Source organism: Dromiciops gliroides, chromosome 3 (genome assembly GCF_019393635.1).
Source record: "Dromiciops gliroides isolate mDroGli1 chromosome 3, mDroGli1.pri, whole genome shotgun sequence".
Taxonomy (NCBI): domain Eukaryota; kingdom Metazoa; phylum Chordata; class Mammalia; order Microbiotheria; family Microbiotheriidae; genus Dromiciops; species Dromiciops gliroides.
This window is the reverse complement of record NC_057863.1, coordinates 29,201,243-29,219,022: the sequence shown is the minus strand read 5'-3', so window position 1 is coordinate 29,219,022 and position 17,780 is coordinate 29,201,243. Positions and strand designations below refer to the sequence as shown.

General features: G+C 38.2%; 1 protein-coding gene across 1 annotated transcript in view; it reads right to left on the bottom strand.

Moving 5' to 3' along the window:
- The window catches only part of LOC122749431 (EGF-like and EMI domain-containing protein 1), an 808,768-nt gene that overhangs the window by 748,662 nt on the left and 42,326 nt on the right, over positions 1-17,780 (bottom strand). The window contains exon 2 of the mRNA XM_043995804.1: positions 1,221-1,355. Within this exon, the coding sequence (XP_043851739.1) occupies positions 1,221-1,355 (135 nt within the window). The remainder of the gene's footprint in view (positions 1-1,220; positions 1,356-17,780) is intronic.

The window sequence follows — 17,780 nt, the reverse complement described above, 5'->3', positions numbered from 1 at the left end:
CATGCTTTTCTTTTTTTGTTTGTTTTTTGTTTTTGCGGGGCAGTTGGGGTTAAGTGACTTGCCCAGGGTCACACAGCTAGTAAGTGTCAAGTGTCTGAGAAGTGTCAAGTGTCTGAGGCCAGATTTGAACTCAGGTCCTCCTGAATCCAGGGCTGGTGCTCTATTCACTGCGCCACCTAGCTGCCCAGACCATGCTTTTCAAAAAGGCCTGAACTACTCATGTATGTGTGTGTGTATATATATATACACACACACACACACACATATGAGCATACATATATATATATGTGTATGCATATATACACACACATACATGTATATATGTATGTGTATATCTATGTATGTAAGTGTATATCTATGTATGTATGTGTATATATATGTGTGTGTGTATATATGTGTGTGTGTATATATGTGTGTGTGTGTATATATGGAGAGAGAGAGAGAGAAATGGGGAGATATTACATCTAATTATGCCATACATATAATTTCTTTCATAAGTTCCAAGTTATATTTAGGCAAACAATTTTTCCGCCTCAGTTAAAGTCTCCTGAATCCACAGATATCTGATTCATTTGTAAAGAACTCTATCAAGTGTCGGATCTCAGTGTTTCTCCCACAAATAAAAGAAGCCCCTGAATGTTTGGTAAGAGCTATTGTGAACCTTTTATAAAAGTCTTTCTGAAGTCTTTACTCCTTAAAAGGATGGGATGTCATATTTCAAAAGCAGAGAGCTTCTTGTATTTCTTCTTATGTGCCACAACCAAGAGGGAGCTAGAGGCTCCGATAAAGTTCAGGTCACCACAGTCTTCATACTGCTGCAAAAATACCAAGGGTGGGACAGAAATTAATTGAAAACTGTTGATTCCCTGAGGTTTCAAATGGGCTTAGTACATTGATATGGCCTTCCTTATTTGTACAACTCCTCCAATCTACAATCCTCTGCTAAATGCCTTGCTAGAAGTTCGAAGTAGCAGCGTTAAAACCCCAATAACCCAGGTCTGTCAGGGACCTAAAGCAGCATCCTGGCAGATAACCAAAAGATCTAGCCACAATCATCACAGACAAGCCCCAAGAGTGAAGCTGACAAGCTCTTCTCTATAATTACCCACAGAAATATTTTAGTAAGAAACGTTTGGATTAATACACTCAAAGCTAATCCACATTCAGGTTTTTTTTAAAGGACATTGGAAATGGGGAGGGGTGGAGCGGTGAGGCATTACCTTCTTACATATTCCATGCACCATCTTGGTCCAGTACAGCCTTGTTTCCACAGTTTTACAGTACGAGTGAAGGGCTGGATACAGGGTTGGGGAAGGCCAACCATACTCAGAACTTTTTCCTCACACACATTGGGCCTTGGAGAAAAAAAAAAAGGAAAGCAATGCTAAGCTTGTTAAACATATAACAAAATTTCTCAAATATGAGAACAAATTGACGGCAGCCAACTCTAGTTTTTTTTTTCCTGAGTTTTAGAGAAAGACATAATTCTACACATTACCTTTCTGGATATTGCTAGATTATATTGTTGACTCATACTAAGCTCAAAGTCTAATAAAACACCCAGTTCTTTTTTTCAGATAGAATTCTATCTAAGATCTCCATTTTTAAACCTACACAATTGGCTTTTTAAAAAATTACAGGTGGGGGCAGCTAGGTGGCACAGTTGATAAAGCACTGGCCCTGGATTCAGGAGGACCTGAGTTCAAATACAGCCTCAGACACTTGACACTTAACTAGATGTGTGACCCTGGATAAGTCACTTAACCCCAATTGCCTCACCAAAAAAAAAAAAAAAAAAAGGCAAACTCACTGGCATATAGCTCACAGTTCTCTTTCCATGCTATGCTACATAATTATTAGGATAGTCTTTAAAATGTAGCTTCATTAACTTTTTACATCACCTGTTTTGTTTGTGATTGACAGCCTCACTAGGTAATTTATCTTCCAACAGACTCTGAAATGTTGATCTCTTATTTTAACTGAACTCTTTTAACATAATTCACATTCTTCATCTGTACATCACTGCAAAAATTCAATTAAAAACAATTTCCTCAGTACCTAGGTTTGAGACATGATGCTAAGCACTAAGGATACAAAGGAAAAACCAAAATAATCCCTCCCTTCCAGGGCCTTAGAATGACTAAGAAAGGAGGTAGAACTAACTAATGGGAATTAGGAAAGTCTGCCTCACAGAGGTGGCACCTGAGCTGAATCTTGACAAAAGACAAGGATTCAAGAGGCAGAGATGAGGAAGAAATGCATTCTAAGAGAAGGAGATGGCCTGTGTGAAATGACAGAAAAGATTGCATAGCACATGAAGAAGGTCTACTAGTTCAGTACAAGCCAAATGCAGAATTTTGGAAAGGGACTAAAAAGAAAGAAGAATTCAAAGATGAGGTTAGAAAGAGAAATCCCATTACAAATAACTGCAAAACTCATCAAGTATGGTATCACCCAGCAACACTTTGTAGAATTACAACTAAAAAGTCCTCTCTACAGAAACACAGGAAGATTTAAATGCTTGAACAGGTTTTCATTGTTCGTGGTTGGCCTACACCAATATGCACACACACATATACATATACATAAATATACATACATACACATATACATATGTATACATATATCTCTGTGTATATATGTACATATATCTTGTGTATATATGTGCAAATATCTGTGTGTATATGTATGGACATATATCCATATATTCATATATCTGTGTGTATATAGATATACCTGTGTGCACATATATGTGCATATATCTGCGTGTATATGTATGAACATATATCTGTATATATTCATATATCTGTGTATATATACATATATCTGTTTATATATGTATGTGCATATTTCTCTGTGTGTGTACTTATATATGTGCATATGTCTGCGTATAAAACTGTATGATGCTACTTAAATTAATTTATAAATCTGGTGCTATCCCCAAAGTTAAAAAACAAACCAAAAGGAGACAGCATTCATATGAAGGAACTAAAAGTCTAGAACCTCAAGAGAAACAGCTTCTTAAAAGAGAAACAAGAGGGCCTGGTGCTACCATATTTCATATATTGTAAAGCAGCAGTATTCAGTATAATAAGGATAAAAATAGGAGAGTAGATGAGATCAGATGGATACGAAGCAATCAAACACAATAGCCCAACATGTGATGATGAGCCCTACAACAAAACCAATTGTGGACTGTTTGCTTAATTTGGCAGAAATCAGATTTCCTGATTCTTACACCCTATACTACGATAATTTCTTATTAATATAAAAGGTTAAATAAACAAATTAAAATAATAATTAAAATAAAAGGAAAACAGTACCTTTCCGATCTATGGTTAGGATGAAAATACTTAAATGAGAGATAGAGGTGTTCATAAAATATAAAGTCAACAATCAAGATTGTATAAAATTCCAGGAATAGGCATCTTGATGGGAAGTGGAGTGAAGTATGTGAGGCTGAGCAAGTAAACCAATAAAGATCAATGAAAGAAGGCATGATAAAGGGTAAAAAATACTAGAAAGGTAGGAAGGAGCTGGGCAGATAATAATAAGAATCCTGGGCCTGGCTACACTCCTTAGAACTCTAGCCTTGCTTTGAGCCCAGACCACATAACCACCATCCAAGTACACAGCTCCTGTGTAGGGGACCCACCACTCAAAGGGTGGGTGATCTAAACTAACTAAAGCAGTAAAGCCTCCTGAGGGAAAGGCAAGAAGTAGCATGTGCTCAGCAGGTCTCCACCAATTCCTTAACTACTATCTACACTCAGATCCTGATAGAGACTGCCCCAAGAGCAGGAACATGGAAGCCTTAAGAATATTAGTGCTTGGACAGTGAGGTGGCACAGTGGATAAAGCACTGACCCTAGATTCAGGAGGGCCTGAGTTCAAATCTGAACTCAGACACTTGACACTTATTAGCTGTGTGACCCTGGGCAAGTCACTTAACCCTCCTTGCCCCACCCCCCCAAAAATAATAAGAAGAAGAATATCAGTGCTTTCAGCTCAGGCCCCCCAGTCATCATCTTGCAGAACAACCACTGTACATGCATGTGTACAATATACAAAGGCAGAAAGGAAACCTTGGCCACTGTTTCTGCAGGTATTATAGCCATGGCTACTGAAGAAAAAAATTTCTTGCCACTAAAATCTTTGGAACTACAAAATGGTCAATATCAAAAACTGATGAGATTTTATAAGTGGAAAATATATTTAAAAAGAGGCATCACTCTTGATTTTATCTTCCATAGAGGTTTTCTCCACTAATAGAATGTGGACTCTTTGAAAATTGGGACATTCTTATTTCACTATTAGTATCCCCAGCACTGAGCACAGTGCTTTGCACATAGCAAGCATTTAATGAACGCTTCATTCATTTGTTTGTTCATTCATCGTGAAAAGCTTTAAATGTCAGCGAATTTTATATTTGATTCTAGAGAAAATAGAGAACCACTGGAGTTTAATGAGAAAGGAGGTGACATCATTAGACTGATACATTAAGGAAATAGCTCTGGCAGATGAGCAGAAGACAGATTGGAATGAGCATAGACTTAAGGCATTGAGAACAATGATAGTTTTATCGTCCAGGCAAAAGGTCACAAAGAGCTAAACAAGTTAATGGGATGTAAGAGCAGAATGAAGGGGGTGTATATGGAGAGTTTTGTGAACAATGTAGAAATTTTAAGATTTGGCAAAAGACTGGATACGTGGGAGGAGAAAAAGTGAATATATGAGACCTAAAGTCGGTTCCTAATAAATAAGTGGTGAAAGAATATGAACACTTTTTTTAAAATTTTGAGTGTCTGATAAATCAAAATCCAAATGGATAATGCTCCAAATCAGTAACAACAAGAGAAGTACCAATTCACTCAAGTCTGAAGCTTCACCTCCCACCTAGTAAATTGGCAAGATCATAAAGGGAAGCTATGTGACCCAGTGGATAGAGCACTTGACCTGGTGTCATGAAGACCTAAGTTCAAATCCTAAATCATACACTTAACTAGCTATATGATCCCAAGAAAGTCACTCAGCTTCTGTTTGCCTTGATTTTTCACATGTAAAATGGATATAACAATATCACCTACCTCCCAGGGTTGTTGTGCTAAAAAAAAAGAATAATATTTCAAAAGTTTTGAAACCTGAAATTCTATATAAATATAACTCTTAATTTTATTATTATTATTATAATTAAAAGTCAGAAATAGTCAATGTTAGAAAGGATTTAAGAAGATAGGAACACTAATACCCCAACCTGGAAGGTATTTTGGAATTATGAGTACAAGTCATTAAATTGTTCATAGCTTTTGACCCAATGATCTCATTAATGGGCAAATACCCTAAGGACATAAGGGACAGAAAGAAAGGTACCATAATGACAAAAATGTTCTATCAGTGCTTTTGGGGGAAAGGAAAAAGAAACTGGAAACACATTGGGTGCCAATTGATAAAGGAATGGCTGAATAATTATGATAGATGAATGTCATGGAATATCATTACACCATAAGAGATGACTATGAAGCAGAGAGACATGACAATTTGGATAAAGAACAAAGAAACTTGACACTTGATACTTACTAGCTGTGTGACCCTGGGTAAGTCACTTAACCCCCATTGCCCCACAAAAAAAAGAACAAAGAAAAGCAAAATGAAAAAAATTATATATGCATGTACACATGTACATTTATATATGCAAATATGTATGTGTTCACATATATCTACATACATATGTGTATATACATAAACAAAAAATTAAAGGGAAGTTTTCATGAATCAACAGGTCATAGATTTAGATCTGAAAGGGCATCAGAGGCTGTTGAACCCAACCCACTCTTTTTACAGGTGAATAAACTAAAGCCCATAGAGGTAAAGGGTCTCAACCAGGGTCATACAGCTAATCTGAGTCAGCATTTAAACCCAAGTCTTCTTGACTCCAGAGCCAAATATGTATGTGTTCATTCAGGCATGCATGTATATGTATAAACATATATATATATATATACACACACACACATATACATGCATGCAAGCATGCACACACACACACACACACACACACACACACACATATATATATATATATATATATATATATAAACACTGTGCTACCTAAGAAGGTTGGCAGAGAACTACAAGAATGATTTTGAAGGTTTTTTTTAAAAGGTATATTTTACGGCCTCAGACACTTGACACTTGCTAGCTGTGTGACCCTGGTTAAGTCACTTAACCCCCATTGCTCCCACAAAAAAAAAAGTATATTTTAATGTAGATACTTAAAACTTAATCCTGGAATCTCTGGTTCAAAGGGAATGGACATTCTAGACTTTATTTGCATCATTCCAAATTGCTTTCCAAAATAGCTGTACTGACTCATAGCTCCACCCAAAACTGCATTAATGTATCTATTTCCCAAGGTCATTTGAAATACACAAACACACACATATACACACATATAAAGTAATTGATGTTTAGAGTTGATTTTTATATCACCATGATTTTCTGTATTATCCTGTCCCCCTCCTCTCTTCCCATAGAGCAGTTTTGTCTAACAAATAGTATTGTTTAAGAAAAAGGAAAAATCAATATACTGATCAACATATAAAATGTATGAAAATATGTGCAACGTGCACTTATGGACTTCCCACCTCTACCAAAAAGTGGAGTGGGGATGATGTCTCATCTTTTGTGACATGCTTGTTCTTTGGAATTTTGCAATCATTTTTTAAAATTTCTATTTATATTGTTGTAGTCATTGTATATATTGTTTGATTGGCTCTGCTTACTTCATTGTGTATCAGTTCATGTAACTCTTTCCAGGTTTCTCTATATTCATCACATTTATCATTTCCTATGGCACAGTGATATTCTGTTACATTCATGTATAATTTCTTTCGCCATCTTTCAAATTTCCAAATATTCGTTATCACTGAAAGTGATACTATAAATACTGTGGTGTATATAGTACTTTCTTCTTATCAATGACCTCCTTGATATATAAGCATAATCATGGAAATCTCTGGGTCAAAGGGAATGGAAATTCTAGACTTTATTTGCATAATTCCAAATTGCTTTCCAAAATGGTTGTACTGATTCACAGCGCCACCAAAAAAATGCATTAATGTATCTATTTTCCAACTGCCCCATCAACATTGACTTTTCCCCTCTTTTATCATCTTTACTAACTTGAAAGGTGGGAGGTTTTGATTCATATTTCTTTTATTTTTAGTGATTATGGGCATTCTTTCTTATGGTCAGATTGTGGAGATCATAAACATGTTGTCTTTATGTTTTATTCTGGAGGCAATGGAGAGCAATTGGAAGATTTTAAGTCAAGAATAATGGTCAGGATTGTGCCTTAAGATTGTTTTGGTAGCTTGGCAGAAAATAAATTGAAGAGGGTCTAGAACAGAAGCAGGTATAAATTTGCCTATCTACGAACTTATATGGGCATATGGAAGAAGAGAAAGCAATGGATGGAAGAATGGAAAATTCACTTTCATTTTGGCTTATCTATTACATTCTTAGGGTAATGATTCATTTCTGGAGAAACTAAAAACTCATTCTCTTAGCCTAGCAATCTATAGAGGACCAGAAGATTAAAAACTAACACTGATGACCATTGTTATTGAATCATTTATGACTCTTTTTTACCCTGTGGACTACAGAAATTCTATATAAATATAACTCTTAATTTTATTATTATTATACCAATACTGTCTGTCGGATTTTCTTGGCAAGGATACTGGAGTGGTCTGCCATTTCCTTCTCGACTGGTAACAAGAGATAGCACCAATACAAACATGGTGGTCAACAAAGGAAACCCATGGTCCTGTTGATCCCAGATGACTAGTTTCTAATCCTGACTTGGGTGAGCATACTTTTCTGGGCATTAGAGTGGAACGTCCCTCTGATGCCATCTCAAAAAATCTTAATTTTTCCTTTTAGAATTTCTGTTACTCTCTTATGGAGACAGCGTTAACATATACGCTATTTTTGTTAGGGCAGTTTTTGATTTTAGGTTGCCTTCTCCCAAGAATACTCCTTGATGTAATACTATCTTTAATTTGTAAGTCCAAGACACTAGGTAGAGACAAAAATACTTTTTCATGTGCTTTGTGAGTCTTTCAGGCAGATAAAAAAAGATTCAGTGAAAGCTGTATGTTTGGTAGCATACTGCTTTCCCCCTATTTAACTTTGAAGCAAGAGTCTTAGAAAATACGGCCAGCTTTCTTTGGATCTAAGTCAGAATAGATATTCTGTCCCTTTTGGGGGTCTGGTCTCCCTCCCCAATTCTTCCCCATTATGTTATATGTGAAATAAGCTACTGAAAAGTCTCCAATGTATGTGTGGAGGAGGGGAGGGAAAGGAAGGCTGCTTTGTCCCATTTTTCACCCACTGTGGGGTCTTTGACCCAGAAACAAGATTATAGGATCATAAATCTAGAAGGGACATCAGAGATCATCTAATACAACCTCATCAATTTACAGAGGATGAAACTGAGGCTCAGGAAACTAAGAAATTTTCCCAAAATTACTTAGAGATTAGGTGTTAGAAGCTGGATTTGAACTCAGTTCCCAGGGAAATCAGAGGACTCACTCCCCAAACAGAGCTCTTAACACTGTATATTCACTAAATGTACCGTAATGCCTCTCCCCAGCCCTGCAACATCAAGAGTCAGGATGTCATATGGAGTCTGTCTGAGTGCACTATACTACCAGAAATGACCATCAGAATCAAAGCTGAGAAGGTCATAGATTTGTTGTTGTTGTTATTGTTATTGTTGTTGTTGTTGGGCACTGAGGGTTAAGTGACTTGCTCAGTGTCACACAGCTAGTAAGTGTCAACTGTCTGAGGTCACATTTTCACTCAGGTCCTCCTGAATCCAGGGTTGGTGCTTTATCCACTGTGCCACCTAGCTGCCCCAAATGCCATAGATTTTTAAGCTGGAAAGAACTTTAGGAATCATGCAAGAAGAGAAATCTTTAGCCTAACCCCTTCCCTTGTTTTTAATGATTAAGAATTTAAGGATAAAAGAAAGGAAGTAGACACCTGGGGAAGCACAGTTTATCCTTTAAATAACAGAGCTAGAATTCAAACTCAAACCTAGAGTTGATGGATTCAGAATTAGAAGATTTGGTTTCAAATCACAGTTCTGCCAAAGGTTACCTCTGTGACACTGGGCAATTCATCTCTTTATCTTTCTGGGCCTCAGTTTCCTCCTCTGTATAAATAAGACAGTTGGACTAGATGGTCTCTGAAGTCCCTCATGCCTATAAATTTTAATCCTCTGGTCCTAAATTCACTATTCTCCTTGGGCCTCAGTTTCTTCAAATGTATAATGAACAAAAGTCCAACTCAAAGCCCATAACCACCTCTGACTCACAAAACCCCCCACAGGGGTCCAAACTAGATTAAAATAGAATTGGGAAATGTTTGAAAAAATAAATAAAAATTCAGCAAAAAATTGACAATGTTCATTTGTGGTTTTCTAAGCCAATAGGCAACCCCCAGGATCTATTTCTTTTTCGTTTGTCAGCATGGGTCTAGATGACCTCTGAGAACCTTTCCTTCTAAATGCCTGACCCAGTAAACCTAACTCACCTAGCCTTCCTTTGTCCTCAGCCTCTTTATCACCATAATGAAGGGGTGGAACTAATTGGCCTCCTAGGTACCTTTCTAAGACTCCCAATCCAATGTACTTTCAGCATCACCTCCTGGAACCTCACAAACAATGTCATTCCTGGGACGAGGAACCCGTTGGCAATTCGGAGTGGGGTGTAACAAATCTGAAGGTAGCCAATGTGTCATTTCCTAAATAGAATCTAATATGACATATCCTAATGGACACACACTAATTAAAATTAATCAAACCCACCATATTGCCGCTGCGGTCGCTGGGACCCCCCTTTCCCCCAGGTGTGGATAACATTGTGTTATCAGCAATGGGAAAGAAACAGAGGACAGGGCCTAACTTTCCTGTTACACAAACTGTCAATATGATATTCAAAAGTCGAATGCCTTCAGGGTAGTGCTAATTAACCTGAAGGACAAATGGAAGAAAGACAAAAAGAGGACTGAGAGCCAAGTTGCAAAGGCAATTCGACCAACCGTTCCCAAAGTTCATTACCATTGGCCACTGACTTCACTTCTTTTACAGGCTCAGTCCTACCACAGTTGCAAATTAATTTTTTCTGCTCCCTAAATGAATTACATGTAACAGTTTCCCAAAATGACTACAGACATGGAAGTCATTTTCGCTTAATAACTAACTATTAATCTCATATTTCTTGGTGTCACTTCAGAACGAAATGCAAAGGAAAATTATGCTAAACATTGCAAATTTATGGCAAACCCTAGCCCTTGATTTATATTATTATAGATGGTTTATCACCAGAAGCAATCTAAACAAAGCTCCATCAGATAGATGTTACAATTTGTATTTATTTCTCCCAGCACTAAATGGTTTTTCAATTTCAGGACCTATCATTAATTTCTTATAAATGCAAATCTTTATTTCTCGTTATAATCTATGATGATTTCTCTATGTCTTCAGAAGATTAGCTTTTACATAAAATATTCAAATAACAATTACAAATGATACTTTGTTTTCCCTGGGAAATCTACCCGTTATTATGCATCAACTATTTAAAAGCAATGAGAGGTTTCTATTGATCAGGGATGTAATGGGCTAATAATATACCACCCACTCTCTTCCTGAGCTCAGATCACCTTTCCTAATCTGGCCTCAAATCACGAGAGAAAATGAGCTGTCCATTTCATTTGTGAACTGATGTAAATGACTTAACCACCTCCTGCTGTGCAAGAACACCCCAGGTGGTCCAGCCATCTGGCTTCGCTTCTTTCTGGAGCGAGCAGCACCTGCCTCATGGGGATCTCTCGTTCCCCCTGGCTGCAAACACCTGGGAGCCCCCCTTCATCCCCTGCCTCACACACATGTTGCTCACACACAGCAAGAACTGGAGAAGAGGCCATGGACCAGCCTCCCATCCAGAAGGAGAGATGGCTTTCGGTAACTGTTTCTGTGTGTATCTGAATGCATATGCTTAGATATGATATGTATCTATGATATTTAAACACACATATATGTGCATCTATGTGTATCTATATAACGGTACATATATAAACACCTATTCATGTCCATATATGCACAGGTGGTTATATTTAGGTCTGGTTTTAGATTGTCTTTGTTATCTCCCTATGTATGTGGATAACCTACATAGACACATATATGCTTTCTCTGTGTATATGCACATCTATAATTAGGTGATTATATAATTATAATTATGTGATTTTATTACAAATATGTTATATATGTTTTACATAATATGCCTCTATTAGATTGTATGTACATGTATGTGAATAGATAGATAGATATAGATATTGATTCGGTAGATATAGATACACATACATATATACACAGATACCAAGCCATTTAGGGTGAAATGTGCATACATACTTAAACAACTGGATATGTGGATGTCAACATATGTATATATCAAGAGGACTATAGGAATCTTTATTTATAATACATAAATATATACAGAATCTCTGGGTATATCATCTACTTTCTTCCCCGATGAAAAGAAAAGTTCTTTGAGGACAGGACATGATTTATATCTGTCTTTATGTCCCCTAGCACAATGGGAAGCATTTAATCAATAGCTATTGATGATGACTTTTTTTTTTTACAGGGCAATGAGGGTTAAGTGACTTGCCCAGGGTCACACAGCTAGTAAGTATAAGTGTCTGAGGCTGGATTTGAACACATGTCTTCCTGGATCCAGGACCATTGCTTTATCCACTGTACCACCTAACTGCCTGAAATACCAAATGCAAAGCTTATTTTAGTTAGTTAGTTAGTTAGTTAGTTAGTTATTTTTGTGGGGCAATGAGGGTTAAGTGACTTGCTCAGGGTCACACAGCTAGTAAGTGTCAAGTGTCTGAGGCCAGATTTGAACTCAGGTCCTCCTGACTCCAGGGCTGGTAATTTATCCACTGTGCCACCTAGCTGCCCCCTGATGACTTATTTCTAATCACAAGCAGCTAAATGACACTGTGTGAAGAGCATCTGGAACAGGGGCAGGAAGTCCTGAGTTCAAATCCCAAAACTTACTTCCTGAGCAACCCTGGTCAATTCACATAACTTCTTCATGCCTCGCTTTCCTCATTTGTAAAATGGAGATTAAAAATAGCACCTACTTCCCAAGGTTGTTGTGAAGATAATACTTTTTAAACCTTAAAGTTCCATATAAATGCTGATGCTACTACTGAAGAAGACAATGATGATGACAAAGAGGTACCACTGTATCCTACATTTAAACAAATTCACTTCATTTTGCTTGTGACATAAAAGTCTCCCAGGAACTTGGGATTTGTAGTTGTTGTCCTCTCTTTATTTATCTGTAAAACTCATTTTAAAATTGGTAGAACAAGATACCAAGCTGAGGGGTGGGAGTGGGAGGAGCCATGCAGTAAAACTAAAGGGTATCAAATCAAAGAAAACTTTCCTCTGGGTCCATTGCCCCTTGGGTGATCAAAACAGGACTAAGGCATAACATAAAAAAGTTGAGAGAATTGAGATCATTTAGCCTGAGAGAGTGGCTGGGGATCTCATTTACATGAAGGGTTATATGACTGTAGCATAAAGACCATTTTTTGTCTCGAAATTAATTCAGCATTTGACATCAGGGACTGCCATTTGCCTATTTTTGTATACCCACTGCATAGCACAGTGCCTAGTTCATAGTAGGTACCCAATAAATGATTATTGATTAATTGGTTGGTTGGTTGGTTGATCAAGGGACCCTTGTGGGTCTCTGGCCTTTTCAGAGGGTCTGCAAGGTCAAAAGTGTTTTCTGTAATAATACTAAAATATTTTTATTTCTAATACTGTAATTATATATGAATATCATCCATAGAAACATCTCTATGTTTATGGAGAAGGGTCCTCAATAATTTTTAAAAGTGTAGTTGTCCTGAGAAGAAAAAGTTTTGAGAGTGGTGACACTACATTGTAGCCACTTTGGAAGCAGGAGACATGGATTCAAATCCAACCTCCAGTACTTGTTCACTCTGTTCTAAGACCCAGGGACAATTTACTTCATCTCTTAGCCTCACGTGTAAATGAAGCTTTTGGACTCGATGGTTTTTCTGGTCCCTTTCATGTCTAAATTTATGATGTATTGGGGTCAGCTAGGTGGCACAGTAGATAAAGCACCAGCCCTGGATTCAGGAGGACTTGAGTTCAAATCTGGCCACAGACACTTGACACTAGCTCTTTGACCCTGGGCAAGTCACTTAATTCTCATGGCCCCACCCCACAAAATGGGGAAAACTATCATTACATGTAACTGGAAAATAACAAAATACTTTTTAAAAGGGAGGAGGCAGCTAGGTGGCACATTGGATAAAGCACCGGCCCTGGATTCAGGAGGACCTGAGTTCAAATCCAGTATCAGACACTTGACACTTACTAGCCATGTGACCCTGGGCGAGTAACTTGGTCCTCATTGCCCTGCCAAAAAAAAAGTAGATAAATTTATGATGTATTATTCCTAGGATCATGACCAAATGGCTTAAGGGTTCTGGGCCTCAACTTCATTATCTATAAAATAGGGATCAATGCCTAGACTACTTACATCATAGTGTCATCATGATTATCAAATGAGATACATCTGTTACAAGTTATTTTTTTATTTCTTCATTTCTTTCAGATTTGGAGGAGGAGTGAAGAGAGAAAATAAATGTTTGTTCATTGAAAAAATAAGATTAAATGAGAAATAATTTTTGAAAGATACAATTGGATACTTCATGATCACAAGGCACTATTAAAACCTTAATGCACCATATGGAATGGCAGCTGTTGTGCTTTTTTCTATTTGATTCTATTCTAATTTACACTGGGTGGTGGAACTCTGTACAGCAAAAATCTAATGACTGACCCACTGCAACGAAGACATAGATCCTAAGTCTGTTTTCCAACAGTAATGGTGGATTGCACCAAGCAAGGGATTGCCCAGTATTCTGGAAAAAAGGCAAACTGGGCCAGAGGCAAACTATCCCTTTGTCCTTTGACCTACAAGCACTCCCATGGAGGGAGGAAAGAGCAGTAGGGATACTAGCTATTGATGGTGGCACCAACCTAACTCTAATGCTCTCAGTGCCACTTCTTCCCCAACATACATACACACACACACACACACACACACACACACACACACACACACACACAACCCTTTGTTCACAGTCATAGCTTTAAAGCTAGAAAGGACTTCACAAGTCATTAAATCCAACCCCCTATTTTGCTGTTAAGGAAACTGAAGCCCAAAAGGGTGAAGTGACATTTCCCAGAATCACCTGGCCAACAAGTTTCTGAGGTGGGATTCAAACCTAGGTCTCCGCAACTCCAAGTTGAGCATTCTTCCCACTATGCCATGGCACAACTTTCAAGTGCTGAGGCCCCTGGACTAAGATGTCCATGCTGGTTCAGGAGATTCTTCCATGAAAACTGTAGATATGTTGGGCTTTGGTGCATGTCTGAATCTGCCTAGTCTCTCTCCATGCTAAGCTTCAAGCACATGCCTGCCATCCAGACCCCATTAACAACACACTCTAACCCATGGGGAGAATCTCAGGAAGAGCCTCCTCCATCCTCAGGAGTGCCTCTAAGCCTCCTTAGATAAACAATAAAATTGGCAACTCTGCATGTCAAGCTCCTGCGTTACCAGATTACAAATGAGAGAAAATGTTGAATTACGGGTAAAGCAAAATGTCAAAAGCACCATTCCATGTGAAAACAGTGGGAGAAAAAATGACAACACTTTGTTAACTCGGGTTTCCAAACCCAAGTGATGGCGTGGGAGGCTCTAAGTAATGTGCCTGTCTCCTGTGGACTCAAGACGAACATCAAGGAAAACTAACGAGACACCTAAGTAAAAATAGTGCATTCATTCAATAAGCAATCGTTAAATACATGCTGTCAGGGCCCCAGGCCCATTTGCCCCTGGCACGGTGAGCTCCACCTCCCCACCATGATGAAAAATAATGCAGTGGTCCAATGGAGAAGATAATATGCCCCATCCTCCTACCTCCCCCACCTCCCTGAAGGATCCTTTAGCCATAGAGACACCCACAGAAAGCCCCCAGGCAAAATGAAAGATGAGCTCCTTCCCACTCTTCCACCACCACGGTCATAGAGGAGAAAAGGATGATGCACCCCAAATCCATACTGAGCTTCAGTGTAGAACAGATGGGTGAGGTCCCAGTAATATTCAAACAGTTCCAGGGGAGAGGGTGTATAGCTCAATGTAGAAGCCTAGGTTTGTGAGGATAAAAGGAGCTCTCACTGATACTTCAAAAACTGTCTAAACCAGAGATCTGCAAAGTGAATACCAGGATACCTTGGGATTGGTGATGTGGCATGACCCAAAGGGAGGTAAGTTATGTCTCCAAACTGTATGTGACCAACCAGTACAAGAGTGGGAAGATGGGGCAAATACGTCACTTACACCCAGATTTGGGTGTATATTGGGCAGGATGAGTCACATATACATAAATAGAAGTAAAGGTAGAGACAGGGACAGGGCAGAGATAGAGGCAGAGACAGAGATAGAGATAGAGAGATCAAGGTAGAGGTTATAGAGGTAGAGGTAGCTAGAGATTGCACTTTCAAACAATTCTTATCAATGGGGTGCAGGATCAAAGAACTTTGAATACCACTGGTCTAAACAACTCTCTCAAGGGAATGCCACAGTGCATAGGACTCTGCCCGAATCTCTCTGATCCAATGGACTTTGAAGTTTTCAGCTTATATGACCACTGGCAAGTCACTTAACCCCACTAGACTCAAGCTCCTTTAAAGGGAGTGGGATCAAGTCGGACTATGAAGGAGCATAGTGGAGTGGAGAGAACACTGGAGTCAGAGGACCTGGGTTCAAATCCACCTCAGATGCTTACTTCCTATGTGGTCACCTTGGGCAAGTCTCTTCCCTTCTCAGGGCCCCAGTTTCTTTATTGCCTTTCCCCTTTTTCCTATATTCTACACGCATGCCAAAATATTCTTCCTCAAGACTCAATTATCCCCCTTTTCAAGAATGCATAGTGTGGGGCAGCTAGGTGGTGCAGTGGATAGAGCACTGGCCCTGGAGTCAGGAGGACCTGAGTTCAAATCCGACCTCAGACACTTAACACAGAGGAGAAAATAGCAATTCTTCATCTAGGGGTTTAGGGCCAGCCTATCTTTCTAAACTAGATTCATGGAATTTCCCCTCTCCCACTCTCTATCCCAGCCAAACTAACCTGTTTGCTGTTCTGAGCGGAACACAGGCTTCCACTTCCTGCCTTTCTCCATATCTTTGTACAAATTGTCCTCTAAAACTAGAATATGCTACATCATAGAACCCTTAGCTTCTTCCAAATGTATACATGATTTAGACATAAAGGGTTACACTGTAATCAAATTAGAGGAGCGTGGAAATTACCTGTCAGACTTAGGAATGAGGAGGTCAATACCAAAAAGAGACAGAGGACTCACAGGAGGTAAAATGGACAATTCTGATTATTTGAAATTTAATAAATTTTGTATAAACAAAGCCAGCAAAGGTAAAATGAGTAGGGAAGCAAGAAATTGGAGAATATTCTTTGCAGCAAGTTTCTCTGATAAAGGTCTCATTGCTCAGACATTTAGGATTACAGAATTCAATTTACAAGAATAATACTCATTCACTAACTGATAAATGCCAAAGGATATGAACAGGAAATTTTCAGGGGAAGAAATCAAAGTTATCAATAGCCATATGAAAAATGCTCTAAATCACTAAATAATTAGAGAAATGCAAACTTAGATGACTCTGAGGTATCAACTCATACTCATCCAAATGACTAAGTTGACTGAAAAAAAATAAAATGAAAAATGCTATATGGGCTTTGGGAGAACAGGTGCATTAATGCTGGTAGAGCTGTGAGTGATCCAAGCATTTTGGAAAGCAATTTAGCACTATGCTCATAAATCTATTAAACCATGCATACCTTTTAATCCAACAAGACCATACTGGGTCTTTAACTGAAAGAGATCAAAAAAGAGGAAAAAGATCCTTATTTACAAAGATAGTTATAGCAGTTCTTTTGGGGATAACAAAGAATTAGAAAATGAAGGGATGGCCATCAATCAAAGAATAGCTGAACAAGTTAAGTTATGGCACATAAATATAATGGTATACCACTGTGCTGTAAGAAATAATGAGGAGGACAGTTTCAGAAAAACCTGAAATGACTTGTGTAAACTGTTGCATAGTGAAATAAACAGAACCAGGAGAAAAAACATATAACACGACTGTAATGACAATTCTAAAAGATAAGATCTCTGATCAACACAATGACCCACCTATTCTCCAAAGGACTCATGATGAAATAAGTTCTCTATCTCCAGACAGAGAGCTGATTGTGTCAGAGTAAATATCAAAGAATTTCTTTTTTTTCCTTTTGTACATGGTTAAGTTGGAAATTTGCTTTGCTTGGCTATACATATTTGTAATAGGCTGTTTTTCTTGCTTCTCAATAAGTGTATGCTCAAGGAGGGAAAAAAATTAAAGTTGAAAATAAAATAGAATTTTAGAAAACCTTAGCTTCTATTAAGATTCAACTCAAGTGTTATGACCACTTTGGGATTCCCTTTGTTGCCACTTCTGTCTTTTCCTCAAAATTGATTGCACTGATTTATCTATCTGTTGAATTGTTGTAGAATGTCAGCTTCTCAGAGATGG